This window comes from Bos javanicus, chromosome 15 (genome assembly GCF_032452875.1).
Source record: "Bos javanicus breed banteng chromosome 15, ARS-OSU_banteng_1.0, whole genome shotgun sequence".
In the NCBI taxonomy this organism is placed as follows: Eukaryota; Metazoa; Chordata; class Mammalia; order Artiodactyla; family Bovidae; genus Bos; species Bos javanicus.
Window position 1 is genome coordinate 27,974,691 of NC_083882.1, and position 27,996 is coordinate 28,002,686.

A 27,996-nucleotide genomic window follows, 5' to 3' on the forward strand; every position below is an offset into this window, starting at 1 on the left:
GTCGCTTTGGTTCTGGTTCCAGAAGTAAGAGCGGGGGACAGTCAGGCAGCTCGGGTTCTCGTGTGTTCCACGATTTCAGGGGGTGGAAGAGGGGCATGGATGACAGTTCTGAAGGGAAAGAGGGGCAGCTTGGTGACTTGTGTTAGCTTTGGCTAGGTGGTTGAAAGGAGTGGGCATAGGGCGACACTGTGTGGAAGGAAGGTTTTTATTTTGGAAAAGCTGTGCAGAAAAAATTCAACAAAATGTTGCTGTGGAAAGAGAAAACCAAATCATAAGCATTAAAAAAAAACAAAGTTCCAAAAAACCAACTCGCTCAGAGGGGAGGAGGCCAAGAATGGGAGGAAGTCGCAGCCTGCCAGGCAGCTGGCCGGCCTCCGGTGGGCACGGCCATTTCCCTGAGTACTTTGCAGAGGAAGATGGGGTGGCAGACCTGCTGAAGATGCCCCGGTAGAGCGGCCTGGGCCTGGGGGCCGTGCCCATCCACAGCCCCGCCAGGTGCATTGTACTGGTCCTTCAGGACAAAGGGGTCAGGGGCGTGCTCAAGGTGGGCTTCTGCTGATCAGGGCTGATGCAGGCAGCTGCTTTCAGGGCACATGTGCTGAGTTAGGGGCTGACTGCCAAACCAACATGGCCAAGTCCAAGGCTGAGGCTGGACGGTGAGGGGCAGAGAGGAAAGGGCTGCCGTTTCTGTCCCCGGGGTCGTTAAACAGACAGGCATATCCAGGGGCTCTTTCCAGCTTCCACCCCTAAGCCCTCTTCCCAAGGGACCCCAGTGACATTTCTGCTGAGATGCTCTTCTGGCCATGTGTGCTGAGGGCCTGGGTGACCCACACTGCTGGCCTGCCCTGGAGAAGCAAGGAGAAGCACACTGCTGGCCTGCCCTGGAGAAGCAAGCCCTAGTCCGTCGTCTGAGACCTTCTCACCAAAAGCTCCTACTCTGTTGGAGGAAGGCTCCACGACTGTTGCCAGCCTGTTCTCTGGCACCGCTGCTCTGCTGACTGGACCTTCTGCAGGCCCACGCCCTCCCTGAGCATGGTCTTTAGCCAGAGGGCATCTTCAGGCCTCTGGTTCCAGCTGGAAGCACCCGGACTGCTTTCTGCCCAGAGCTCCCAGAACTAGGAAGCAGCTTTCCACACTCCTACAGTCTTAGGAAGTGAGAGCCCATCCCACGGTGGCTGTCAGGCCCCAGGTCAGCACATCTGCGCCTCCTTCCCCTGCAGCAGGTCTGGGGGCAGGAGCTGAGGGACGTCCAAGGCACCCCTGCTCTGGGACAGGCTCCAGTCCCCCTGATCCAGCAGGTCTGGGGCGTGGAGCCTTGAGGTGGTGGGAGAGCCCTCGCTCTCCAGCCCCACTCCACCTGGATCCTGGCTGCTGCAAAGGGGCATTGATTCTAGTTCTGTCCCTTCCTCCTTGGCTTTCTGGCTTCGCTGGGGCCAGTGGCACGGTCCACTCCGACAAATTGGGCGAAAGGCCACATTCCTCTGGCTCAAGTATACTTCCAGCGTGTAGTAAATGGTCCAGAAGACGGTGAAGCAGCCAATCAGCACCAGGGTCTGGGGGAAAGGCAAGCACCTATGTAGGGCTGCTCTCCTGGAAGCCTGCAGCCTTTCTCAGCCCAGAACAGTGGGCTCAGAGAGTCTCTCTCCTTCTGGGGGTTGCCTCTCCCACCCCCAAGCCACACCCTCTGTCCCCCGCTACAAGAGAGTTAGCCAGGAAAATGGGGACCCAGGTCTGCCCAATGCATCGCTCCCAAGATGCCTTGAGTCACCCACCGAGGACAACACCCCAGGGCACCCCTGCCTGCCCGCACCTTGAGAGTGTTGGGGGTGATGGTATAACCGTCTTCCTCGGGGATGTTCAGCCCGGGCGGGCAGGGCAGCGTGAAGCCGTCGTGCAGGTATTTCCCACTCATGGCACTTTCTAGCAGCCTGTGGAGCAGAGAGGAGACGATGCCCCACTCAGCCTGGTTCCTCTACTCGCCTGCCTTGCCCATCCTCCCGCCTGCCAGCTGGACAGGGCAAGATCCCACAGCAAATGGGACACAGGAAGCGGAGCTCCCTAGATGGCCTCCCCATCCTCCACCCCCAAGTCCCCAGCCCTCTGACGCCCACGGCTACACCTACCTCTGTCTGTCTCTGATGTCTACTGGACTCCACACAGAGCCATACAGGGTGAGCTGCCATTGCCGGAGGACGCCGGCCTGGGATGTCTCGTCTCCTAGGGCAGCAAGCAGGGTGGTCCGTGAGCCTGGCCTCACGGCTGGCCAGACGGCAGAAGGCCTGCCCGCCCTGCCACCCAGAGGGACTCAGACCGCATGGGTGGGCAGCCACAGTCGTCTAACTCTGTCCCACTGACCCCGGGGTTCTGCAGACCTGCCTCTCGGGTGCTCTTGGGAATGGAAAGGGGAGGGTGAAAGGGAGCACTCCAAAGGTAAGAAATTTTTCCTCTTTCATGTTTTAGGGTTTTAGCTGGGATTTTTCTTGGAAAAAAAAAAGTCCTGCTAAATTAAAGGTCTGAAGACCACCTGTCTGGTGAGGTACACTTGAGAGTGAAAGACTCTTTGCGACCCCATGGACTGTACAGTCCAGGGAGTTCTCCAGGCCAGAATACTGGAGTGGGTAGCTGTTCCCTTCTCCAGGGGATCTCCCCAAACCAGGAAATCGAACCGAGGTCTCCTGCATTGCAGGAGGATTCTTTACCAACTGAGCTATGAGGAAAGCCTGATGTATACCTAATTTGGGGGAAATTGGGAGGGTTGGGTTCAGTTTCCAATTTTCTCCTTAAAATACTGTATGATTTCACATATGTTACTTCAAATCTTGGGTGGGCCTCAGTTTAAAAAAAAATGGTGAAAATTAGTCCTGCCCTTACCTGCCTACCAGGGCTGGCCGCAGGATGGTTATATGTGAAAGAACTTGAAATGTGGTTTCAACAAGGAATTTGTGTTGCTATCCTGAGGAAAAATGGATCAGTCACTTTGCCAAGGAAGATGAGAGGTAGTATTAATGAACAATTAACGAACAGGTCTCAGTGCCCATTCTGTGGACGGGGCATACTTCTTGGCAGCTACCCTTATGGTCCGATGGCACCTAGGTGTTCCACCTGGGACACTCTCTGTGGGGACTCTGAGATCCAGAGGAACGGACGACACTCGTGAAAGGCGGGGCCCTGGCCGGGAGGCAGGCAGGCTTACCTACGTCCCTGATGACGAGTCTGTAGGTCCCTTTCGCCCTCTCCCCCCAGCACCGCACCGTGGAGAAGGTCCAGTCATTGAAGCCGTTGGGATCCCTGGGGCAAGGACACAGGAGACAGAGGAAGGTGTGGAGCGGGGAATTGACCCCTTGGCCCAGGAGCACTTTCTTACTGTAGTAGCAGCTATGGTCTGAGCTACAGCCAATCAGGAGGGTGCCACAAGGGGCCCTCAAGTGCTGGCCCTTGCCCCGGGATGATCTCAGGAGCTGAGGGGCATGTGTCAACGTGGTGAACTGGAAAAAGCAAACGTGGAGAGCACACCGACCGGCTTGGGAGTCCCGTAGATCTAGGCTCACTGTTACTCTCTCAGGAGCTTACTAGGCCTCTGACTTGTTTCCTCACTTGTAAGAGGAGGTTACAAAGTCTACTCTCCATCGTCTTTCTCTTGGTCGTGCAGAGCGGTAGGTGGGATCTAGTTCTCTGACCAGGAATTGAACCCGGGCCCCCTGCACTGGGAGCACAGAGTCTTAGCCACTGGACTGCCAGGGAAGTCCCTCTGCATCGTTCTTACAAGGACTGAAGAAAACATTCATAAAGTGCGGTGCCGAGCACGCTGTAAGCACTTGAACAAAGCAGGTCACAAAGCCAACGCCAGGGGAGTTTAGGACAGGGCGAATGTCTCCTCCCAGATCTTTTCCTGGACAAGGCCCTCACTGCAAAGAGAGCTCAGAAGGTAGGGGCACAAGTACGTACGAGTCCAAGCTGCGGGGCGCGCCGATAAGGGACATCATGCCACTGGGGCAAAAGAGCTTCACTTCCAAGCTGCCACGTCGTGGGTGGGTGATGGAGACGGTCACGGCCACGTGCTCCAGGGTCTTCAGCCCCGACATGTCCAGGTCCATCCTGCTGACTGTGGGAAGTCAGGCTGGGCAGCTGGGAAACCAGCCCCACAGATACTTACGCCCTCACTTCACCCCACCAAACACAAAGGCGTATACAAGTACCTTCGGCAACCCTGACTGAACCTTGTGTACACTAGGAAAGGGAGTGCCCTTGCTGATTTCAAGTTTATAATTTAGAGTCCAGTCGGGAAGGCAACACATAACCAAGACACAAGACAAGAAACAAACGGAGCCATTTCCAACGTTCATTCATTCAAAAAATAATTTCCTCAGTACCTCCTACATTTCAGGCACCGTACTAGACACTGGGAATGTAAAGATAAGTTGGATATGGCCTCTGCCTTCTACCTGCAAGTGGAAAATGACGTCATATGAGGTCCACATAACTGATGCCAGAACAGAGATGAGGCAGACAGGTTTAGGCACTCAGTTGTGAGACACACTCTGAGGAAGGGAATAAGATTGGTAGAGAGTGTTGGTAGAGGGTACTCTAGAAAGGAAAACGGCACATATAAAGGTAGAGGTAGAAATGACCAAGTTTCATATTGAAGGAAACACATGTTTTGGGGGGGAAAAAAAAAACACTACTCAAGTGATGGGCTTCCCTGGTGGTCCACTGGTTAAGAATCCATCTGCCAATGCAGGGGACACAGGTTTGATGCCTGGTCCAGGAAGAGTCCACATTCTGTGGCGCAACCAAGCCCGTGCGCCACAACTACTGAGCCCAAGCACTAAAACTACTGAAGCCCGTGCACCTAGAGCCTGTGCTCCGCGACGAGAGAAGCCACCGCGACGAGAAGCCCGTGCACCGCAACAAAGAGCAGCCCTGCTTGGCACAACCAGAGAAACGCTGGCACACAGGAATGAAGACCCCATAGAGCCAAAAATACACAAATAAAAGATGAGTTATGCATTCAAAAAAACGAACAACAACAAAAAATCCACCATACTAGTGATGTGAACAAACTTCAGCGACATTGTACTGAAGGGAAAAAAGCCAATATCGAAAGGACACACAGCGCAGGATTTCACTTACATAATACTCATGAGTAACACTACCTGTAGATGGACAACAGGTGAGTGGCTGCCAGGCGCTAGGGGTGGGGCAGAGGGTCGGGTGTGGCCGTAAGGGGTGACAGGAGTCCTGGGATGGGACGGCTCTCGATATTGATTGTGGTGGTGGTTACACAAGACTGCACGTGGTAAAGCTGCACAGACACACTCACACACATACACACTCACAGAGAATCTATGTCTAACTGGTAAAATCTGAATAAGTTCTATGAATTGGACCAGTATCATTTTCTTGGCTTTCCTATTGTTCTAGTCTAAGACATTTAACACCAGGAGAAGAGCGCATAGGACTTCCCCGAACAGTTCTTTGCACCCTCCTGTCAATCTACAATTATTTCAAAATAAAAAGTTAAAAAAACAAACTAGTGAAGTATTAGACTCAGTTGAGGAATATTAAGAAATTAGGCTGCGATGAGAAATGACTCTTTCCAAGACAACTTTTCTTCCATTAATTCAGGCCAACAGGCAAAGCACAGAGCAACACCCAATTCTACAGATGAAGAAGCTCAGAGAGGAGGTGAGAGACGACGGGCACGGAACCTCGGATGGGAAAGGCTTTAACATTTTTATTTTAAACAAGCAACTGCGAACTATTAGAGATTACTGTGCAAGGATGGAGTTTTTTTTAAAAAGTGTTAAAGGGAGGTTACTCCTAACAGCTGTGGGTAGGCTGAATTGGAGTAGAAAGAAGAAACAGGTGACAGGAAGACCAGCTAAAACAGCTGATTGTAGTCTAGGGGTGAGGCAGTGTGGGCATGGATAGCTGGTCAAAGAAGAAAGAGGGGGGAGTTCCCTGATGGTCCAGTGGTTAGGAATCCGAGTTTTCACTGCTGAGGGCCCGGGTTCAATCCCTGGTCAGGGAACTAAGATCCCGAAAGCCGTGCAGCACAGCCAAGGTAAAAAAGAAGAGAGGGAAGAAAGGGCTCAGGGCTTCCTGTGGCCCCACTGTCTGTCCTTCCTGTTCATCCTGGCCTCCCACTCAGTCCCCCTCTCACTGGGCTCACGTCAGGGAGGAGGGCCACCACCCATTATCAGACAACACCAGTGTTCACGGGTCTACCTGTCCAACGCCATCTCTTCACATCCCTCTCCTTCCTCGACTCCACAGACCTTTCTCCACCCCACGTCAGCACAGACTTCCATGGCCAGACCCCGGGCCTCGTCCTTATCTGGCACTGCTTCACTTCTGAATGGGTCAGTAACTTCCCTTGTGGGATTTATTACGTAAACAACACAAATTAGAACAGTAGTTGAGCAAAAATGAGAACAAAAAAGCTCCTGCAAATTCTTGATGCTGCGTTGGTAAATACACACTGAGCCTTCTCACTGTGTTTGTCTGTGTGCACGTGTGTCTTTTCTCTCACTCTTGCAACTCATGGAAGCCAATGTTCCGCCTTCCCAGAAAGCAACCAGCTGTCCCTTCGCTTTCTCCGCTACCTTCTTTTTTTGGCTGCACCACGCGGCATGTGGGATCTTAGTTCCCCAACCAGCAATCAAATCCGCACCCCTTGCAGTGGAAGTGTGGAGTCTTAACCATTGGACCATCAACCAGCAAAGTCCCTCCACCACCTTGATTCCTTTATTTTCTTGCTCCTCAAGATATCCGTCAAGCTCCTCTTCCCTAACCGCCTAAGATCCCACAGCTCCTCTCTCCAACATGTTCTTATTTACATTCCCTTGTTTTCTTTTCCTTTCACAGTAACTATCTGGCAAAAGGCCAAAGCCGGAATCAGACCAATTATACAGTCTCTTGGCTGGATTTTCTTGCTTACGCCTTTCCCACTACAAAGGAAAAACAAACCCTTTCTCAACTCATCACTTGTGCCTACTAGTGCTAAGAGCCTGGGCTCTGGAGCCACCCAGCCTGGGTTCAAATTCCAGGTCAGCCATTTACTAGCTGTGAGAATTAGTTTCCTTATCTGTAACACGTACCCCTTATATGTTTCATGGTTAATCATTTTAAGATATACCCTCTGTCTCCTGTTTTCTGCTGTACCTGGGGGCTCCGGGCTCTGGAGAATAAACCTCCCAACTCCTGCCTAGATAAGGAAGGGGCCACCACCTGGCTGCTAAGCATGGGAGAAGGCACCCGGGCGTCCACCTTTTAACTGATGCCTAGTTCTATTCTCTTACCTCATCTTTGTCCTCTGAAGTGCATGGGGCCTCCGAGTCCTGAGCCCTTTTTTTGGCCCCATCGCATGGCTTGTGGAATCTTAGTTCCCACACCAGTGAATGAACCTGGGCCCTGGCAATGAAAGCTCAGAGTTCTAACCACTGGGCTGCAGGGAATTCCCAGCCCCGAGTCTCTGGAAATTCTGTGGCATAAACGAGCTTGTTGCCTAGGATCACTCTTGCAGGCATTTGGTTTGCAATTTTCTTAGCCCTGCTCACTTCTCCATTCATGCTCTATCTTCCAAAACCGTACTGCAATCTCTACTTTGCTGTGATCTCTTCTCTCATTCTCCTTGTCCTTGTGCTCATTCCACTTCTATTCCTTTACTCTTACTTTGGTGAGGTTGTACATATGTACATTTATATATGTGAAATTTACACACACATAAATTTTTACTATGCATGTAGGTGTGCTTAGTCACTCAGTTGTGTCCAGCTCTTTGCGACTCCATGGACTGTAGCCCACCAGGCTCCTCTGTCCATGGAATTTTCTAGGTGAGAGTACTGGAGTGGGTTGCCGTTCCCTTCTCTAGTGTACCTTATTGACCCAGGGATCGAACCTGGGTCTCCTGAATTGCAGGCAGATTCTTTACCGTCTGAGCCACCAAGTGACACATTACAAAGCATAATAGAACAGAATAGAATCCTAAAAGAGACCTGAGCGTGCTCGTCTGTGTTAGCATGTGTACAGAGTGGCATGCTATATGCATTCACTTATTGGTGTGTACAGGGACTTGGGTAGCCATGCATGTGAGAACATGAGAATTATGTTATTAGAATTGAGCCAGTATATTAAATGAGTTAACCCTTAGGCCAGTGCTTGGCACATAAAAGGCATTTATCTTTTTTTTGGCTGCACTGCATGGTATGCAGGATCTTAGTTCCCTGACCAGGGATGAAGCCCGTACCCCCTGCGTAAGTGCGGAGTCTTAACCACTGGACCACCAGGGAAGTCCCAGAAGCACTCATCTTAGTTGATGATGATCATCATATTATTATTTTACCTTTAGCAACATGGGATCTCGTTCAACCACCGCTGAGAAGATCCCAGGGCTTTATTTGCCCATAATCTTACGGAAACTAGAAAAATCTCTATCCTTGTCACTATCCTTGTTTAGGGATCAGAATAAGAGATGTCAATCTAGGAATCATTTGTGGAGAGGTGGCAGCTAAAGCCATAAGTACAACTGGGCCATCGAGGACGAAGACGTACAGGGAGGGTCAAGAACATGGCATGAGTCTCAGAAGGAACTCATGGTTTGGAAGTAGTGAGGTGAGTGAATAGAAAACCAAGTTCCTCAGGCCAGCAGAGGACCATGGAGCAAAGCAGGCCACTGGAGCCACAGGACGAGCTGGGAAGAGGAGGTGGAGGAGAGGGAAGGCTGACACACAGGCCTTGTTAATCCGGTCTGATAACAGGGCTAAGCGTCATCGACCGAGATGAGCTGTGAGCTGGCCCCAGGTCTGAGCCTGAGAGGGGCACCTCAGAGCGATGAAGTAAGTCTTCAGCAGTGGAGAGAGGGTGATATAGGTGAGCAGTAGCTTTGGTTAGTTCATTTGAAAAGGTTACTAGCTGGAGGCAGGCAGGGGCTTAAAGGTGTTTCCTAACAGATGTGCTGAGGGTGTTGGAAGGCAGAAGGAGCAATCAATGGGGAGGGAAAGATTTGGAGCCAGGAAGGAACAGGACTGAAACATGGCTGGCGGGGGATGGTGGTAGCCAGCTGGGGCTGCAAACAAGGATAAAAGGGTATTTGCAAGAGGTGTTCAGGAATCTTCTGTAAATACACACAGGCTCCCTTGTGTTTGAGATCCGCCTCCCAAGCCCCACCCTCTCTCCTGCCCTCCAAAGACATTTCAGACCCAGAGTCAGAGCTAAAGGAACCAAGGGGCCCTCCTGCCAATGGGGAGAAATGACAACCTGTCTTGCTCTAGAGCTGCCCTGCCTAAGAAGGTGGCACCGGCCACATGTGGCTATTTAAAATCAATTACTGGGACTTCCCTGGTGGCCGAATGGTTAAGAATTTGCCTTGCAATGTAGGGGCCATGGGTTCAATCTCTGGTCGAGGAACTAAGATCCCTCGTGCCATGGAGCAGCTTAGCAGCACAAATAGAGAACATTTCCACCATCATAGAAAGTTCTCTTGGTCACCACTGCTCTAGAGTCTTGGAATTTCACCTCCTTTCCATAACAGGAATATTTACTTCCTTCTATCTTACAAAAAAGTTCACCTGCCAGCCCTTGGACACTGACTTGCCCAGGTCTTAGTGGGAAAGACTATCACTTGGCCACAGGGGAAGAGGTTTGCTGACCGTCCGGGACTGAGTTGCTCAGCTCTACGTGAACTGGACTGACTTCCTGCAGCCTCCAAGAATGCCCATGAGCCTGGACCTTCAGTTCTGTCTGGAGTCACAACAACAGAGGGGAAGACATCTTTGCTGACCCTGGAGATCAGCAGACTGCTGGCTGCCCTCCAAACCCGTGAAGGGCTCCATTAGCAAAACTCGCTGAGTCTACCTCCCTTCTCTCTGTCTTTCTCTCCCCTACTCCAACTCCTGCTCTCCTCCTCCCAGGACAATCTGTCCTTCTTTCTCCTGCTTTTTCGTGACAAACAAGTAGTTTCCAGATGCCTCTGTATCGAGGGAAGTTTGTCAGACATGCCGGGGGAACGTCCCTGGTTAGTGGGAGGCAGAGGATGATGAAGTTGAAAAGGACCCTAACCCGCTTCTAAGCTGACTACCTCACTTGATGGATGTGACTGTGGGTTACTGTTAATTAAATGAGAGACAGCAGCTCTGGATAGGAGGTAATAAAAGTTAAAAGATGTACTGTCTCCAAGACATGTGAGTGCAAAGCCCTGAGGTTCCTACTTGAACTGCATTCCTGGGAATGTTCCTACACTCTTCTGCCTTGGCTGATGTTTTATGCCCTTTCCAAGATAGCATTCCTTTTACGGAAAATGCAATGAACCGGGCCCATGGATTTCCTTCCACGTAGAGGGGAAACTGGGCAAGTGCTGGACATGGTTAGGGAGAGAGACAACGGAACTCTTCCCACCCAGGGGAGCAGCCCCAACCCTCCCTTCTACGCTCCCATCTTTGGCCATCCCTCCTTGTGGCCACTGTGCTGGCCTCATCACTTCCTAGGAGGGTGGCAACAGTGAGAACAAAGCTCCACCTGGGTACAAAGCATGACGTGCTTCCGACTTTACAAAACACAGTGGAGAACTCTGCTTGTCAAAATTCCTTGAGGAAAAAAAAAATCCCCAAAGAACTGGAGGGATGGAAAACTCTCCAGTGGCAACTCTGGGGAGTCCGCAGAGAGAGGATCCTCTAGCATGGCTGAGTACCCCAGCCCAGCTGCCCTCTTCTCTGGGAAGGGTTTCAACCTCTGGGCTCAACACAAGACCATGTCTTGGACTGCCCACAGACAGACAGCCCTCACCCCTTCAGACAGTCCCGTGGCCCCGGGTGGGATGGAGGTGGAGGCGGAGGGAGAACCACTCCAATCTAGAGAGCCCTCTGGGGACTCCTCTGTTCTCCCCCAACAGGTTCCAGCTGATTCTGTAATTAGACAAGCCTGAGAATCAAAGGGAGACATTCCCAGCTCCTTCACTTCATCCAAAGCCCACTGGGCTGCAGAGGATCATCTGGCAAGTTCCTAGCATGGAAGTCAAAGGAACATCTTTCGACTTGTGCCTGTCTCCCCAGGTTCTGGCCCAGCCCTCCCACCAGCCTTCCTAATAGCTTGCTCAGCAGCTTCCTCCCACCACCTGTAACTCAGGAGAAAGGTCTCTCAAGCAGCCAGGGGGCCAGCCAACTCAGAAGCAGCAACATGTCCTAAAATGGTCAAAGAGAACGCCGCAGATCTGGCTGGAGCTCAGCTCCTAAAGGAAGGGGCAGGACCAGCAGGAGGACGAGTCTAACTTCTCCATCACCCCGCCCTGAGCCTCTGGCCTAGGATTAACCCCCTTTCTGCTGACCGCTTACCATTCCACAGCACCTCCAGGGGGCGGGCGGACAGTGGGATCGCCTTGTTCTCTTTCAACACAGGGCTGACGTAGGAAGCTAAGTAAGGGACAGATGTCCAGATCTGTAAAAGGAAGAGGGGGCAGCGAATGAACAAACGGACAGACCTCGCACAGCCAATCTCGCCTACCTGACCCCTAGGGCTGCACTTTTTATTTCTCCCTTAATCATCACTGTCTTTCGCTCTGCGGACAACCTGGACTGCTCCCTACAGCATCACAACACGGAGCCAGGGGACACAGGCAGATGGGGAGCTGACACCCTGAGGGCTCCACGCAACACTGAGGTCTCATTTACTCTCCTGTCAGTTTAAGAAACTTTATAGAGTGTTGAGCCTGCTTCTTCGTGGGTAAAATGGGTCTCCGGTGAATGAACATCTATTAAGCACCTACAACATGATGGGTAGTGTTTCAAGCATTCGGCCCGCCCCCCTCGCCCCCTCCACGCAGGACAGCCATTCACCTTGGCGGCGTTCACAAGTCTCCAAGCATTGAGCAGGCCGAATCCGTGCTGGTGGCTGTGGCTGAAGCCAGCCTCATTGGTGATCCAGTCCGCGTGGCGGTCCTCGTACTGACAGCACAGGGGTCCTGGTGAGCCTTGCGGAGTTTAGGTTTCCTGACTCACCCTGATGGCTCTTCCAGCCCAGACTCTCCCACAAAGGCTGCTAGGAAGGGACTCCCCGAGGAAAGCTGGGACAAAAGGGCAAAGCCCCGTGATGTCACCAGCCCAACGGCCTGTTTACAGAGGGACCTGGGAGCCTGGCCAGAATGCTCCTTTGCAGGTGAGATGGCCGCAGGACAGGGACAAGTGAATTCAGGTCTGTGGTCTTGGTGGGGTCTCCACACTGCTTCAGTAGGAATGCAACTCTGGGAGACACTGGCACCTAATGCCTGGGACATCTAGAATCTGAACCTCCTGATACCTCCAAGCCCTCGGGACCAAAACTCTGAGGTGGGCCAGGCCAGGCCGTGCATCTGCCTGCGAAGCGCTCACCCGGGTGGCCGTGAAGACGATGATGTGCTGGACGTCACGCCACGTGAGGCAGGGCCGCACCTGCAGCATCAGGGCTATCATGCCAGCCGCTAGGGGCGCGGCGGCCGAGGTCCCTGTGTGGCCCTCGGTGCAGCCGGTGCCCTTCTGAAGGTCCCAGTCGGTGGTCACCTGGGAAGCAGGATGGGGGGGACGGGGGCTGGTTAGGGCCTGCGTTTCCAGGGCAGTGGGGGAGGGGGCAGGGCGGGGCCTCAGAGCCAGCGAGCCTCCCGGGGACCTCTGCGTCTGGCCGGTCAGGAGGAAGGAGATTCTTCATCCTCCTGGGCCTTACAGGAGAACCTCTGGAGAGCTGAGAAAAACCAGTTACTCTGAGGGTCTTGGCTGCAGTGGCGTGGAAAGGAGGTGGAGAGGGGAAAGGCCTCATGTGTCCTGATTCCTGCTCAGCTGATGATCCCTTCCCCGATCCCCCCGCCCCTGCAGCCGTGGAGACAGAGGAGCGGCCGGGGAGCTCCAGGGCCCCCAGCTGGAGCTGGAACAACAGTGACGGCAGCGGGCGAGGAGCTCTGGCTTGGCGGCTCAGAGACGGGGCTGGCCTGATGTCAGGGTGAACACAGGGAGTGTGTCCCAGGGAGAGGACAGCGTCCCCCCTCGCCCACTGGTGGGCTCAGCACGGGCGGAGCATCTGCTCCAGGGAGGATGAGAATGTGGAAAGAACTGGATGCCAGACAGGTGCCGTGTCCCTCCCCCTCTCACCTCCCACCTCAGGACTGCAGGTAGAGAAGGGGGACCCGAGGCACTTGGCCCTGAGGAGGGAGGTGGCCCACCCTGGCCTGTGGCAATCGATGGGCCAGGCCACCTCCCTCCTCAGGGCCAAGTGCCTCGGGTCCCCCTTCTCTACCTGCAGTCCTGAGGTGGGAGGTGAGAGGGGGAGGGACACGGCACCTGTCTGCCATCCAGTTCTTTCTACATTCTCATCCTCCCTGGAGCCACACAGGGTGGAGCCAGGGAGGGCCCTGCCTGAATCCACTGCAGCCCATGGCTCTCTGGATCTAGCAGGTGGTGCCCATGCTAACACTAGAACATCTTTTCCTTCCAGGCTTCTCTCCTGGGTCAGATACCAAGGTGCTACCTCTGCCAAGAGCTGCCCTTTCTCCACCGTCCTTGCTGCTTGCCTTCCAGCTGTTATAGCAGCTGCCAAGACATGTCATTTCCACTCAGATGCCGTGCTCTCACAACAGAGAAGGGAAAAACTCTTCAAGTGGAAGTCTCAATGAGGGTGGGAAGCCTGGTCTGTGCCAGGGAGCAGATTAATTTTTTCCTGTTAAGGAAACAGCCTCACAGTGACAGTCTAGTGTGGAGCCAGGAGGCTGGTAAACTTGCCTCTGGTGGCAGGAGCCCTGGGCAGCAGACGGTGGGGTGGCGTGTCCCTCCGTGCCCGCCCTGGGGGAGGCAGCCCCACCAAGCTGGTCATTGAACAGAAACTGGCAACTGGTTTTCAAGACGGACAACCCAAAGATGGGAGGTTGGCTGAACAAACTCTCTTTGCATTTCTGGACAAATTATAGTTCAGATAGAAAGTGGTGGGGGTGAAGCAGAGTTGAATCCGGAGGAGAAAAGACAGGTGCCCCAGAACAAGGGGATCTCGTATGCCCGGTAACTTCTTGGGCCCCGACTGTGGCTGGGATGAGCAAGAGTCCTGCCAGGATGTTCCTGCTGTTCCTCCCCCTCTAGCCTGGCCTGGGCTGGGGGTGGGTGGTGCCCCTCTGCACCAGACCCTCTGCACCACCAGACTCCTGTCTGTTAAGCAAAGCCTCCTGCCCGCTTACTTTAGCTCATTCCCTTTTTTCTTCTCCCAGGGTGGGGGAAGGGGCTGGGGTCACCTGGCCCAGAGCCTCGGAACATTGTATTGACCAGAAGTCATTGAGCAGCAAAAACAGAATTTCAGTTTGGGAAAGAGAATTTGACCCAGAGGCAGCAGCCCAATTCCCAACAGCCCCAGAGAATCCTCCCAACTGCGAGCCACTGGAGAAATGTGACACCGGCTGGCTGCGGCCCAGCCCTGCCCCAGAGCCCCCCGTCCCCAGGTCACTCTGTTACGGGCATCGGGACGGGCAGGGAGCTCTCAGATGACGGGCTGGAGCTGAGCCAGCTGGGGATAGGCACTGCACTCTGAATTCCTTCACAGGTTCCCACAGCTTGAGAAACTCCACTTGCTTGCTCCAACCTCTTGTTTGCTGTGACTCCAAGCCCAGCTCTAAGGAAAGAGCTGTCTCTGGGGTTGACGGGGACATTCCAGACTCCTTTACCCACCCATGCGGTGCAGACAACCACTAGCTTTACTCCTGAGGATGAACAGGATCAGAACTCGCAGTATTTACGTAAGGACTGCATAGCAATGCAATGATGATTTTTTTTTAAGCCCATAGAAATTAGGCAAAGCCCGTATTCTACCAAAGGAAGACATTTCAAAAGTTCTTTCATCCATGTGTGCTCAGAGTGATTCCTATAAAACATGCATTATTTGTTAAGTTAAAAATTTAAAGATGAAGGAGCTTCCCTCATGGCTCAGTGGTAAAGAATCTGACTGCCAGTGCAGGAGACACAGGTTCAATCCTTGGGCTCAGAAGATTCCACACGCCTCGGGGCAACTAAGCCCTTGCAGCACAACTACTAATCCCGCACAGTGCTCTGGAGCCTGGGAGCTGCATACTGGGCCCGTGTGCCCCAGAGCTTGTACTCTGCAGCAGGAGAAGCCACCCTGGTGAGAAGTCCAGACACTGTAACGACAGAGACCCCCACTTGCCAAAACTAGAGAAAAGCCCGTGCAGCAAGGAGGACCAGCACAGCCATACATAAATAAGGTTTTTAAAAATTTAAAGATTAAAAACCCTTTACACAGATACATTTAGAGTCCTCAACTCCATTCTACCAACAGGGGCAGACTCTTAGGGAAACAGATCTGCTAGGGAAGAGGATCCCGAGAGCCGGGCTGGGGAGCAGAGGGCCGGTGGGTGGGGCAGAGCACTCACGATGCTCCGGAGCATCTTGTCCCCGCCGCTGAAGGTGACCGCCAGCATGGAGGCACACTCCTCGGCGTAGAAAGGCATTCGTCCCTCCTCGTCCACAGCACCTGGGGGAGGAGCAGGGAAATGGGAGTGGAGGTGAGGGTCTGAGGACATCAGACTCACCTCTGAGTTATCGTCGAGGGGTTGGTCCTGGGCTTAAAACATGATCTCAGTGGTCCAAGTCCTTCAAGTACCCACACGCCTCCCCGAGACAAGCGGTCTCAAATGGCAGAGGGTAGTCTGTGCCGAGACCATTCTTTCAGCAGACTGCAGGGGGTGGCCACTCAACACGGACTCATCCATTCACACATGCGTTTCTGTTACTTATCGGTCATCTACCGCGAGTCACACACTGTGTGAGATATAGGGATTGTGGGGAAAGGCCACAGACCTGATCTCAAGGAGCCCATGGTCAGGGGAGGTCAGAGAAGTAGGTACAGGTGGGATGGTAAATGCCTACAGCAGGCAGCACAGGTAAAAGGCAGTTAATTTAGGCTGGTGTGGCAGGGAGGTCAGGGAACGTTTCAAGCAGGAGGGAAGTGACCCGTGGGAAGAGAGGCTGGACCAGAGGCCTAACCAGCTGTGGAGGTGGGGGCGGGGGGCACGGAGGGGGTTATCTTAGATGATGGGTAGGAAGTGCTCCCGGGAATAACTTATAAGGAAGTCCTGACCTCCCCTGAGAGCAGGGCTGAGTCTGAAGAGAGACTGTGCACACACACTCAGACAGACACATGGAAGCTAGGGGCACACCCAGACACATGGTCCCCTCACCCCTGAGGGACACCCAGATACACGGTTCCCTCACCACTGAGTAACACACACCCACATACACGGTCCCCTCACACCAGAGTGACACACACACAGACACACGGTCCCCTCAACCGAGTGACACACACACACACGGTCCCCTCACCCCTGAGTGATATACACCCAGACACACGGCCCCCTCACCCCTGAGTGACACCCAGATACACAGTTTCCTCACCCCTGAGTGACACACACCCACATACACTGTCCCCTCACACCTGAGTGACACACACCCACACACCCAGATACATGGCCCCTCACTACTGAGTGATACACACCCAGACACACGGCCCTGTCACCCGAGTGACACACACACAGACACATGGTCCCCTCACCCCTGAGTGATATACACCCACACGGCCCCCTCACCCCTGAGTGACACTCAGATACACGGTTTCCTCACCCCTGAGTGACACACACCCACATACACTGTCTCCTCACACCTGAGTGACACACACCCACACACCCAGATACATGGCCCCTCACCACTGAGTGATACACACCCAGACACACGGCCCCCTCACCCCTGAGTGACACCCAGATACACATTTTCCTCACCCCTGAGTGACACACACCCACATACACTGTCCCCTCACACCTGAGTGACACACACCAGATACACGGTCCCCTCACCCCTGAGTGACACACACCCAGATACATGGCCCCTTCACCCCTGAGTGACACATACACACACAGTCCCTTCAGCTCGAGTGACACAGACGCACATCCAGATACATGGTCCCCTCACCCCTGAGTGACACACACCCAGATACACAGTCCCTTCAACTCTGAGTGACACGCACCCAGATACACGGCCCCTCACCCCGGAGTGACATGCACCCAGACACACGGTCCCTTCACCCCTGAGTGACACACACCCAGACACACGGTCCCTTCACCCATGAGTGACACACACCCAGACACACGGTCCCCTCACCCCTGAGTGACACACACCCAGACACATGGTCCCTTCACCCGAGTGACACATACACACACAGTCCCTTCAGCTCAAGTGACACAGATGCGCACCCAGACACATGGTCCCTTCACCCCTGAGTGACACATACATACACACACAGTCCCTTCAGCTCGAGTGACACAGACGCACATCCAGATACATGGTCCCCTCACCCCTGAGTGACACACACCCAGATACACAGTCCCTTCAACTCTGAGTGACACGCACCCAGATACACGGCCCCTCACCCCTGAGTGACACACACCCATACATGGTCCCCTCATCCCTGAGTGACAAATGCCCAGACACACGGTCCCCTCACCCCTGAGTGACACACACCCAGATACACAGTCCCTTCAACTCTGAGTGACACGCACCCAGATACACAGCCCCTCACCCCTGAGTGACACACACCCATACATGGTCCCCTCACCCGACACACACACCCAGATACACGGCCCCTCACCACTGAGTGACACACACCCATACGTGGTCCCCTCACCCCTGACACACACACCCAGATACACGGCCCCTCACCCCTGAGTGACACATACCCATACGTGGTCCCCTCACCCCTGACACACACACCCAGATACACAGCCCCTCACCACTGAGTGACACACACCCAGACACACGGCCCCTCACCCCTGAGTGACACATACCCATATGTGGTCCCCTCACCCCTGACACACACACCCAGATACACGGCCCCTCACCACTGAGTGACACACACCCAGATACACGGCCCCTCACCACTGAGTGACACACACCCAGATACACGGCCCCTCACCACTGAGTGACACACACCCAGACACACGGTCCCTTCACCCCTGAGTGACACACACCCACACATGGTCCCCTCACCCCTGAGTGACAAATACCCAGACACACAGTCCCCTCACCCCTGAGTGACACACACCCATACATGGTCCCCTCACCCCTGACACACACACCCAGATACACGGCCCCTCACCACTGAGTGACACACACCCAGACACACGGCCCCTCACCCCTGAGTGACACACACCCATACATGGTCCCCTCACCCGAGTGACACACCCAGATACATGGCCCCTCACTACTGAGTGACACACACCCAGACACACAGTCCCTTCACCCCTGAGTGACACACACCCATACATGGTCCCCTCACCCCTGACACACACACCCAGATACACGGCCCCTCACCACTGAGTGACACACACCCAGACACACGGCCCCTCACCCCTGAGTGACACACACCCATACATGGTCCCCTCACCCCTGAATGACACACCCAGATACACGGCCCCTCACCACTGAGTGACACACACCCAGACACACGGCCCCTCACCCCTGAGTGACACACACCCATACATGGTCCCCTCACCCCTGAATGACACACCCAGATACACGGCCCCTCACCACTGAGTGACACACACCCAGACACACGGTCCCTTCACCCCTGAGTGACACACACCCATACATGGTCCCCTCACCCCTGAGTGACAAATACCCAGACACACGGTCCCCTCACCTGAGTGACACACACCCAGATACACGGCCCCTCACCCCTGAGTGACACACACCCAGACACACGGTCACCTCACCACTGACACACGCACCCAGATACACGGCTCCTCACCCCTGAGTGACACACACCCAGACACAGTCCCTTCACCCCTGAGTGACACACACACAGATACATGGCCTCTCACCCGAGTGACACACACCCAGACACATGGTCTCTTCACTCCTGAGTGACACACACCCAGACACATGGTCCCTTCACTGGAGTGACACACACACACACACAGTCCCTTCAGCTCGAGTGACACACACACACACATCCAGATACATGGTCCCGTCACCCCTGAGTGACACACACATACACACACTGACATACTTGGTCCCCTCACACACACATCCAAACACATGGTTCCTTTACTCTTGAGTGACACACACATATACACACTGAGATACATGGTCCCCTCACCCCTGACACATACACACATACACACACATATCCAGATATATGGTCCCTTCACCCGAGTGACACACACTGAGATACACGGTCTCTTCACCTTTGACACGTACACACACCCCCCGGTATACAGTCCCTTTATCCCTGAGTGACACACACACAAACAACCAGATATAGTCCCTTCACCCCTGAGTGACATACCACACACTCACTGAGATACATGGTCCCCTCACCCCTGACACACACCCAGATATACAGTCCCTTCACCCCTGACACACACATACACACACACTGAGATACATGGTCCCCTCACCTCTGACACACACACACACACACTCAGATATACAGTCCCTTTACCCCTGAGTCTCACACACACACACACACACACACACACACACCCGGATACACAGTCTCTTCACCCCTGAGTGACACACCACACACACACACTGAGATACATGGTCCGGTCACCTCTAAGTGACACACACACCCCCAGATACAAGTCTCCTCACTGCTGAGTCTCTCTTTCTCTCCCTCTCTCTCTCTCACACACACACACACACAACGTGAGCACCCGTGCGCTGTGGGACCACTGGGCCCCCTACCTATGGTGACAGTGTAGATGGAGTTGGCATAGCCATCGTAGTTGCAGTTGTCGTTGTGCTGGCCCCCATTGCCACTGGCCACCACAAAGATGCTCCCAAAGCCCTGGCGGCCAGCGATCACCCCGTGCTGCAAGGCAGCCTGAGGAGCAAAACACCCAGGTCAGCTGAGGAACTCACAGGAAGACCCCACCTACCACGCCACTCGCCCTCCTGTCCCCTTCTAGAAGGAAAACAAAAAACCTCAAGGGCATTGGACAAGGGAGAAAGAGACTTAAAGATGGACTTAAGAGGGTAAGGGGGCTATTAGTGGAACAACTGCTTGATGGATGTGCTCTGCTTATCAGAGAAGGTGGGCCAGAAATGAGGAGCTGAGCACAAAATCAGAGCAAAGCACTGCTCCATTCTAAGAATGTCCCCCTCACCCCTTCACCCCAGGGCAGGAGTGCTGTTCCCAAAGGAGCGGTCGGGGCTACAAGGCAGGTCTGGGGGAGGGCGGGAGCACTTCCGGGAATGGGATGACGAGGGTGAACTTGGTCCCCAAGGTCTCCACGGTTCCCAGCTACCTTGCCCAGCTGGTGGGGTCCATCCACTGTCTTCCCGTCATCGTCTGGTCCCCAGCTGTGGAGAGACACCCAGTGGGAAGAGCCAGGGCCAGGCCGTGGCTGCCCACCCAGCCCAGCCTCGGCGGGCCATCCCTCTGCCCCACGCTTCCCCTCCTCCCAAGGGCTCCAGCCCAGGACTCGCGTGATGAAAGGACGTAAGAGTCCAGCCCTCACTCCAAAGTGGAAAACAGAAGGACGTGCTAATGTTCTTGTCCTTGGAAACTTTCCGAGTTCAGGACTACTCTAACCTGCTCCTAAAAACCCCTTCTCAGGTCCCCAGGGAGTACAGAGTGGTGGAAAGGGATGAGAGGCCACCCCTTCCCCACCAAAGAAGCTAATTCTAGGCCTGATGGCAGAGCACCTGCGAAGGAAGTAGACAACCTGTGTAAGGTGTCTAGGAGTTCTCGGTCCTTTCTCTACATGTGGAGGACGTTGTGTATCTACAGGAGATACTGGCTGGGGAAGAACAGGCTGCCATCGATGCGGCGCCAGCAACCCAACCTCAGCTCCTGCTTATCAGCCACCCCCTTCCTGCCAGATCCACAACCTGGAGCTGCCCCTGGGTGGGGGCAGAGGGGCTTTGCACTGGGTATTCAGCCCAGTTGTGGTAGGACAGGAATCCTAAATTTCTTCCAGAGCATTACGAGTTTATTAAATAAACTCAAGGCGGGATGGAACACTTCTTGTGTGGCAACCTGATCACTGGGGTGACTTGGGGCTTAAGACGGAGAATCCAGAAGCTGGGGGTCTGGAGAAATGAGGGCAGTGGACTTACAGGTTGTACCCCATGGGAGAGCCCCCCACACACCGCTGTTCTCTGGTGGGGGCTTCGCCCGGTGCCCCCGCCTCTGGACCCTTCACCTTACTCCTGGCTGCACCTCACCTGCAGCTGTAGATGTCGTTGATCTGGTAGTGTTTATTGAACGCCACAGCCTCCATGCTGTCTGTCAGGGGTCCATCCAGTACCCGGATACCTAGGCAGTGTAGGCCATACCAGCTCCTCAGTAATGCTGGTCTCCTAGATGGGGAGCCGGGTGGTTGTGGGGGCCCCCTGTGGAGACTTAACTTTTCTAAGCGCTCTCGGATCTTTTGAATCTTTATATCACGTGCATGTACCTGGCCAGAAATATTTTCTAATGTAATGCTAAATCTTAGACTTTACGGATCCTGGGGTCTGGTGGGCAGAGGCATAGGCTAGAAGGTAGGGAATCCAAAGTTCCCTTTTTTCATGCATCCTCTATCTCATAAAACACTGCAGCGATGCCTGACACAGATGGTATTCAACAGATGGTTCTCAGCCCATTGCTCCTCCCACGGATGTCTAGTCTCACCTTCTAAGACGGGGCAGGTCACATCCTGGTGGAGCTCTCAGAAGGGACCTGGGCTCCCTCCCTCTGTAGTCTCATTTACAGAGAGGGCTGCTGTCCCCTGCTGGACTATAGGAGGAATGCAGCCACTCTGTTCCAGCCTCGTAAATGCAGGCTCCAAGCGTTTATGAGAAATCACCAGGAAGGCGTCTGCATCCATTCCCTTCACCCTCTGCCTTGATGGACAAAGACCGAGAGGCCAAGGGGCCATAGAACCACCCCAGTATGGGCCAGGGCCACTCAGCTCTCTTGAAGGGATTGGAAGCAGACAGTGACCATCAGCAGGGGCAGGAGCTAGAGAGCTGGGAGAAGGGAGAGGGGCCTCCACAGACACACGGGATCAAGAAAGAAGGGGAGATGAGGAGGCCATTGGTAAACCATGAAAATACAATATCATGGATAAGTAAAAGGAGCTATCATTACAATGAGCTGAGCACTGATGGGGCATAACCATGATCAGGAAAAGGGAAGTGGGGTCTGAGCAGGTGGCCTTGTACCTCCATCTCTCATCCAGCTCATTTCCACGTTCTTAGCTGTTTTATATAGTCGTGCGTGCTCAGTCGTGTCCGACTCTTTGTGACCCCACGGACCATGCCAGGGTCCTCTGTCCATGGAATTTTCTAGGCAAAAATACTGGAGTGGGTTGCCATTTTCTACTCCAGGGGATCTTCCTGATCCAGGGATTAAACCCACATCTCTTGTGTCTCTTACATTGATTGACAAGCGAATTCTTTACCACTGAGCCACCTGGGAAGCCCTTTTTGAAGTGGGGTTTGCTGCTAAAAACATGTTAGAAACACCAAAGCACTGAGAAAAAATCAGTGAGCCGATCTGTCCTGCAGACACCTATTTATAAGTGTACCCTTTGCTTTCTGCTGTGTGTTGAAGGGGAAATAAAGTCGTGTTGGAATTCAAGGAGGAGGGACAGAGGATGAAGACAGCAGTCACAGCAGGGCCGGGGGGTGTACTGAGGCTGGACTGGAGGTACCTGCTATGCGGCTCCCGAACGCTACTCCCACCGCACAGAAGCTGTTGTTGGGCACGGCAGCAATCTCGCCCGCGCACCGCGTGCCGTGGTGGTTGCCATTCTCCAAGTCCGGGTGGGGCATGGGGTCAGGGTCATTAGAGTTGAGGTCATAGCTGCCCTCAGGGCTCTGAAACATGGCAGGGGAGGAGGGGGGAGATGTCGTCACTCACTGGTTCCAACCGGTCAGCTCTTGGAGCTCAGGGAGAGAGAACTGGGGGTTTGGGGCTCTGAGCCAACACTGCGGGCCCATCTCTGCCAGCCACATAGGCGGCAGAAGGACAGGACACCTAGGGCAAAGCTGAGAAGTGCTGCGTGCTGTGCTGTGCTGTGCCAAGTTGCTTCAGTCGTGCCCGACTCTTTGCGACCCCATGGACTGTGGCCAGCCAGGTTCCTCTGTCCATGGGATTCTCCAGGCAAGAATACTGGAGGAGTTTGCCATTTCCTTCTCCAGGGGATCTTCCTGACCTGGGGACTGAACTTGAGTCTGTTGGGCCTCCTGCATTGGCAGGCAGGCTCTTTAGTGCCAGAAGTGCTATAGCTCTAGGCAAACTTCTCTCTTGGCCAATATTATAGAAATATGCCCAGGAGCTGCTTCCACGGTAAGCCTGGGATAAAAGAGGCTTCCGGCTACTTAAAGGGCAGGCTTTATAGAGGGGGAGGCACTGGGACTTGAGTGGAGAGGGAATTTGCCTAGGGCTACTCCTTACTTCCCAGGGCAGGGAGTGGCAGCAGGATCCAGGAAGTATCTCTCTGCTGAGCTGGAGCCTGTGATCTAGCTGCCAGGCACAAGGCTGCCTGGGGGAGAGGAGCAGATGAAGAGCAGCATCCTACCTCCGAGGCCCTTCCCTCTGGCCCAGTGAGAGGTCACTGGGAAAGGGAACAGGCCTGAGGCAACATCAAGAATCAGGTAAGGCCAGGGGGCGGGACTGACTCCAGGGCCACTCACGTAGTTGGGGGCGATGTCCTGGATGGTGTGCTCCACGCCGTCGTCCACGACCACCACGGTCACCCCGCGCCCGGTGACATTGCGCTCCCAGACACCCGTCACATTGATGTCCCTGCCGGGGCTCCGCCGGTTATTCTGGGGGAGAGACGGGGTCAGGAACTGCTCTCTGAGCCTTGGGAGTCCAGTGATGCACAGCACAGCCCATAGGGAGACAAGTATAGCGAGCAGCCCCTTCGCGCTCTTGGCCTCTGTCAGGGGGCCAGAGAGAGGGATGGACAAACAGGGGTAGGTGGGGACGGAGCCAAGGAGGGAACCTGTGAGAGCTCTGCCACAGCCCAGGTGTCCAGGAAAGCTTGGCATCACTCATGGGCAACAAGGGTGAAAGTGACTAGGGTTAAGGGCTGGGTATTAATATGCCGTATGATATACACTGGGGCTTCCCAGGTGGCACTAGTGGTAAAGAACCCACCTGCCAATGCAGGAGACATAAGAGGCACAGGTTCAATCCCTAGGTTGGGAAGATCCCCTGGAGGAGGGCATGGCAACCCACTCCAGTATTCTTGCCTGCAGAATCCCATGGACAGAGGAGCCTGGTGGCTACAGTCCATGGGGTCACAGAGTAGGACGTGAGTGAAGCGACTTAGTATCCACTGCACGCATGATATACATTATATTAACATTGTATAATATAACATTACTAGCTAACCCCTGCACAGGCATGATATACATTATATTAACATTGTATAACATAACATTACTAGCTAACCCCACACAGGCATGATATACATTACATTCACATTGTATAATATAATGTTACTAGCTAACTCTTGTAAAGTGTTTCCCATGTGTCCAGCACACATACATTAGTTCACTTAACTGTAACCATTGCCCTCTCCATTAACAGAGAGGTTAAACAGTGCGCCCAAAGGCACAGGCTAGTCAGTGGCAGGCAGCCCAGGCGGCCTGGCCCCAGCACCCGCGCCGGGCACTGCAGTCCTCTGGCTCTCTGAAAGTGAGCACAGAGCACGTGGAGCCCGAGGATGAAGCCTATCATCGAAGCCCACGGAAACGTCTCCTCAAGCAAAGGATGGGAGGCCCCTGAAGAGTTAACACAGACAAATGCCCACAAGCACCGGGTACCCCTGCCCTAGCTGTCTGAAGCTGGAATCGGCAGGGCTGGACTCACCAGGTGCCACTGCTGCGGGTACTTGGGGTCATTGAAGTGGACGCCACGCTTGGTCCGCTTGAGCAGCCTCTGTTCTGAGTGCCAGCGCACAGCTTCGTGCCTGGCCAGCACGGCCTCCACCTGCTGCCGGATGGCCTTGACCTGCCGGGCCTGGCGATGCCCTGCTGGCTGGACCAAGAGGTAGTGCCCCTGGAGCTCCCCGATGCGCCCTGCATTCATCAGCCCCGTCGCCTGGGCCAGAGCATCTGCCCGCCGTTCCAGCGACTCCTCTGCTCCCTCGCCTTCCGGACCATCCAGACGCACTGCCCAGCTTAGCCCCCTGGGGCCCTGGGCCCTGGGCCCACCTGCCCCCACCAGGCCCATAACCCAGGGAAGCAGTAGGAAGAGCCCAGCTAACTCCAGCCAGAGGCCCGTGGGCAGGCCCAGGGGGGCATCTGAGTGTGGCACTTTCTGCCTCCCTTTCGGCATCAGAGCAGTAGGCTGCGGACAAAGAGAAGGACATCAGAGGTAAGACAGCTGATAACAGCAGGACTCTCAGGGGGCGACCAAGCACCAAGGTACCATACCCGGAGACTCCTAACCCATGCCTTTTAAATCATTAAACGTGTGATCTTCTCTTTTCATTCACATTGATCTCTGACCAACAGGGATAAGCCCCTGGAGGGAGTGGGGGGCCAGAAGTAAGCCTAGTGGGTCCCTCAATGGCATGATTGTCACGAAACAATCAAGCAGGAGGTCCAGGTGCTAACAGGTACCACACTGCTCTTCCCCACTGTTGCCATCTTGAGCGCAGAAGTCGTATCGCTCCTGCCAATTCCTGGCAGCTCCATGATTGTTCTTTAGAAGAGACCCTCCTCCCTTCTTCAGAGGGGACAGAAATCTTTCCCCAGCTGACTTCTCAGACCCATCCGTGGTCTTGAGGGCTAACTTCCCACAGTGGGGCCCCATTCCCACCTGGACTCAGAGTGAGGCTGAGCTCCTGGTCTGGTTAACCACCTCACGCTCATTTTGTGCAAATGGAGAAAAGGCATTCCTTCCGCTGTGAGTAGCGGTGACTCCCAGCACAGACTGCAGACCTGTACACCCCAAGAAAACAAGAAATGGTGTCCTCCCAAACCCAGTGGAGCAAGCAGAGGCTAGCCAGGAACCCTGGGATCTGTGACCAAAGAAACTGCTAATGATCACTTGCAGGAATCTCAAATAGGTCACAGACTGGAACCAAAGTGGTATAGTAAGGCCAGATGGGTACAAAACCCAGAAACCCTACTTCTCATCCTAAACATCAGGCCATCCTCTTCTTTTTTTTCCCTAGATGCTGAGAGGAGGGCTTGAACTCTTACTCAAAACTTCTCTTGAAAAAGTAGATAGGGGACTTGCCTCCTGGTCCACTGGCTAAGACTCTGTGCTCCCAATGCAGAGGGCCTGGGTTCGATCCCTGGTCAGGGAACTGATTCCACAAGCAGCAACTAAAGATCCGGCATGCCACAGCTAAGACCCGGTGCAGCCAAAATAAATAATAGACAACTAAATATTTTTTTAAAAAAAGAACAAAAAAGTAGGTAGGACTGCTTCTTTAGAAGTCTGGGTGGTAGCTCATTTCCTGGTTTCTGTACCTGTGAAGGACGCCAGGGGAAATAAGAGTAGGAGGAGGCGGGGGGAAAATGGGGAAAAGTTCAGAATGCAAACAAAACTGAACAGGAATAAGAGGCAAGTGGGTGGGGTGGGGATTGGAAAGCACCACTGCAGGGCTTCCCATAGTCACTAGCTCAGCAAGTTGTCTGTGAAGTGTTCTAAACCTGGGACTGCCACCCATGGCTTGACAGAAGGGCCAAATTAGTGGGCAAATGTGGGGACAGGGACAGGTGACTGGGCCGTGGGACAAGTGTGTCCCTACTGGTGGCTGAGCTCCTTCAGAAGCATCTGCTTTCTAGTGGGCTGGGGGGCAGGGGGTCACCTTGAGGCAGGGCTTAGTACCCGCACACATACCCAAGTGGATCAGTCTGAAAATATGGGTATTGTACACAAGTCTCTTTGGAAAGGGAGAAGGGAACCTCCACCACCTAACATTTCCTTCCCCAGATCCACATATCTCCTTCTCTCTTAGGTTCCCAGGAAAATACCTCCCTGCCCGATGGCACCCTACACTGTCCCAAGACACTCAGGTGTCCTTCCCAATCTGCAGGCCTTACTGAAGCAAAAGAAAATTCTTGTGAGATAAGTTGATAGCGACCCAACTGAGCAAGGCTCCTTCCGTCTCAGAGGAGCCCACAGATTTCAGGAAGACAGGAGAAACCTGACCACCACATCCTCCAGTCCTTCTGGCAGGGCAGGACTTGACCCCGCAGCTCACCTCCACCCTCGGCTTTTGGGAAAGAAACCTTAGCTATCATCTGAAAGCAGATCTCAACTTCGCCCCAACTAACTAGGCGTGTCTCTACAGCTCTTAGGTGCCAAGGAGGGCAGCCCGAGTCCAAGATTCCTGTTCCCAAGAGGCTGTCTTCCTCCTCCTCCTCTTGGGAAGCTCGCAACCTCTACAACCTGTTCCTAGAAATCAGGCTGCCTGCCAGAGGTCAGTTTCATCGACCGCTGGCCTCCAATGCCCGGTGCAAAGGGCCCCCTTCTCCTCAGAGGACCCGCACGATCTTGGAATCCTGGACGCCGTGGCCCCTTCTCCCTGGGCTCGCGCACGCGGGGAATGAAGGCACCCTCTGGGCAGCTCGCTCATTCTCAGACAGCGGCAGCAGCCGCCCCCACCCCCAGTTCTAGAGCACCCGGACTTCCAATGCCCCGCCCCCACCGAGTTCCCAACTCACCGGCCCGGCCGCCGCCGCCGCCCGCCTGCGGAAACTCGCGGCTCCGCGGGAGCCCGAGAAGCCGGTGACAGCAGCATCACTTCCGCCCGGCGGCGCAGCCAATCAGCGGCGGGCCCCCGGCCGGGCCGAGAGAGCGGCCAGGAGCCGCCGGCGACGTTGTGGGGGCGCCGGGGGCGGGGCGGCTTCTCCGGGCGTCCTCCGCTGAGGAAGCAGCGTGTGCGGCGGCTGGCCCACCGCCCCGCGTCCTCGGGGCACCTGCAGAAGCTACCCTCTCCATAAGGCCGGTCCTCTCCCTCATGGCGTC

At 54.4% G+C, this 27,996-nt stretch overlaps 1 protein-coding gene across 2 annotated transcripts; it reads right to left on the bottom strand.

Annotated features, from left to right (window-relative positions):
• Positions 1-189: 189 nt before the first annotated feature.
• On the bottom strand, positions 190-27,784 carry PCSK7 (proprotein convertase subtilisin/kexin type 7). Of its 2 annotated transcripts, XM_061440417.1 has the most exons (17): positions 27,693-27,784; positions 25,834-25,955; positions 24,880-25,359; positions 23,694-23,828; positions 22,709-22,874; positions 21,237-21,327; positions 20,315-20,369; positions 19,752-19,890; positions 15,386-15,486; positions 12,360-12,527; positions 11,829-11,936; positions 11,328-11,430; positions 3,946-4,102; positions 3,194-3,288; positions 2,124-2,217; positions 1,811-1,928; positions 190-1,553 (listed from the first exon to the last, which is right to left on the bottom strand). In XM_061440417.1, the coding sequence occupies exons 3-17, from the start codon at positions 25,345-25,347 to the stop codon at positions 1,191-1,193; spliced, it is 2,361 nt and encodes a 786-aa protein (XP_061296401.1). In that variant the 5' UTR covers positions 25,348-25,359; positions 25,834-25,955; positions 27,693-27,784; the 3' UTR covers positions 190-1,190. The 2 variants fall into 2 exon arrangements, with proteins under 2 accessions (XP_061296401.1, XP_061296402.1); XM_061440418.1 differs by lacking the exon at positions 25,834-25,955 and having other exon boundaries at positions 27,693-27,777.
• Between the last annotated feature and the right edge of the window lie 212 nt (positions 27,785-27,996).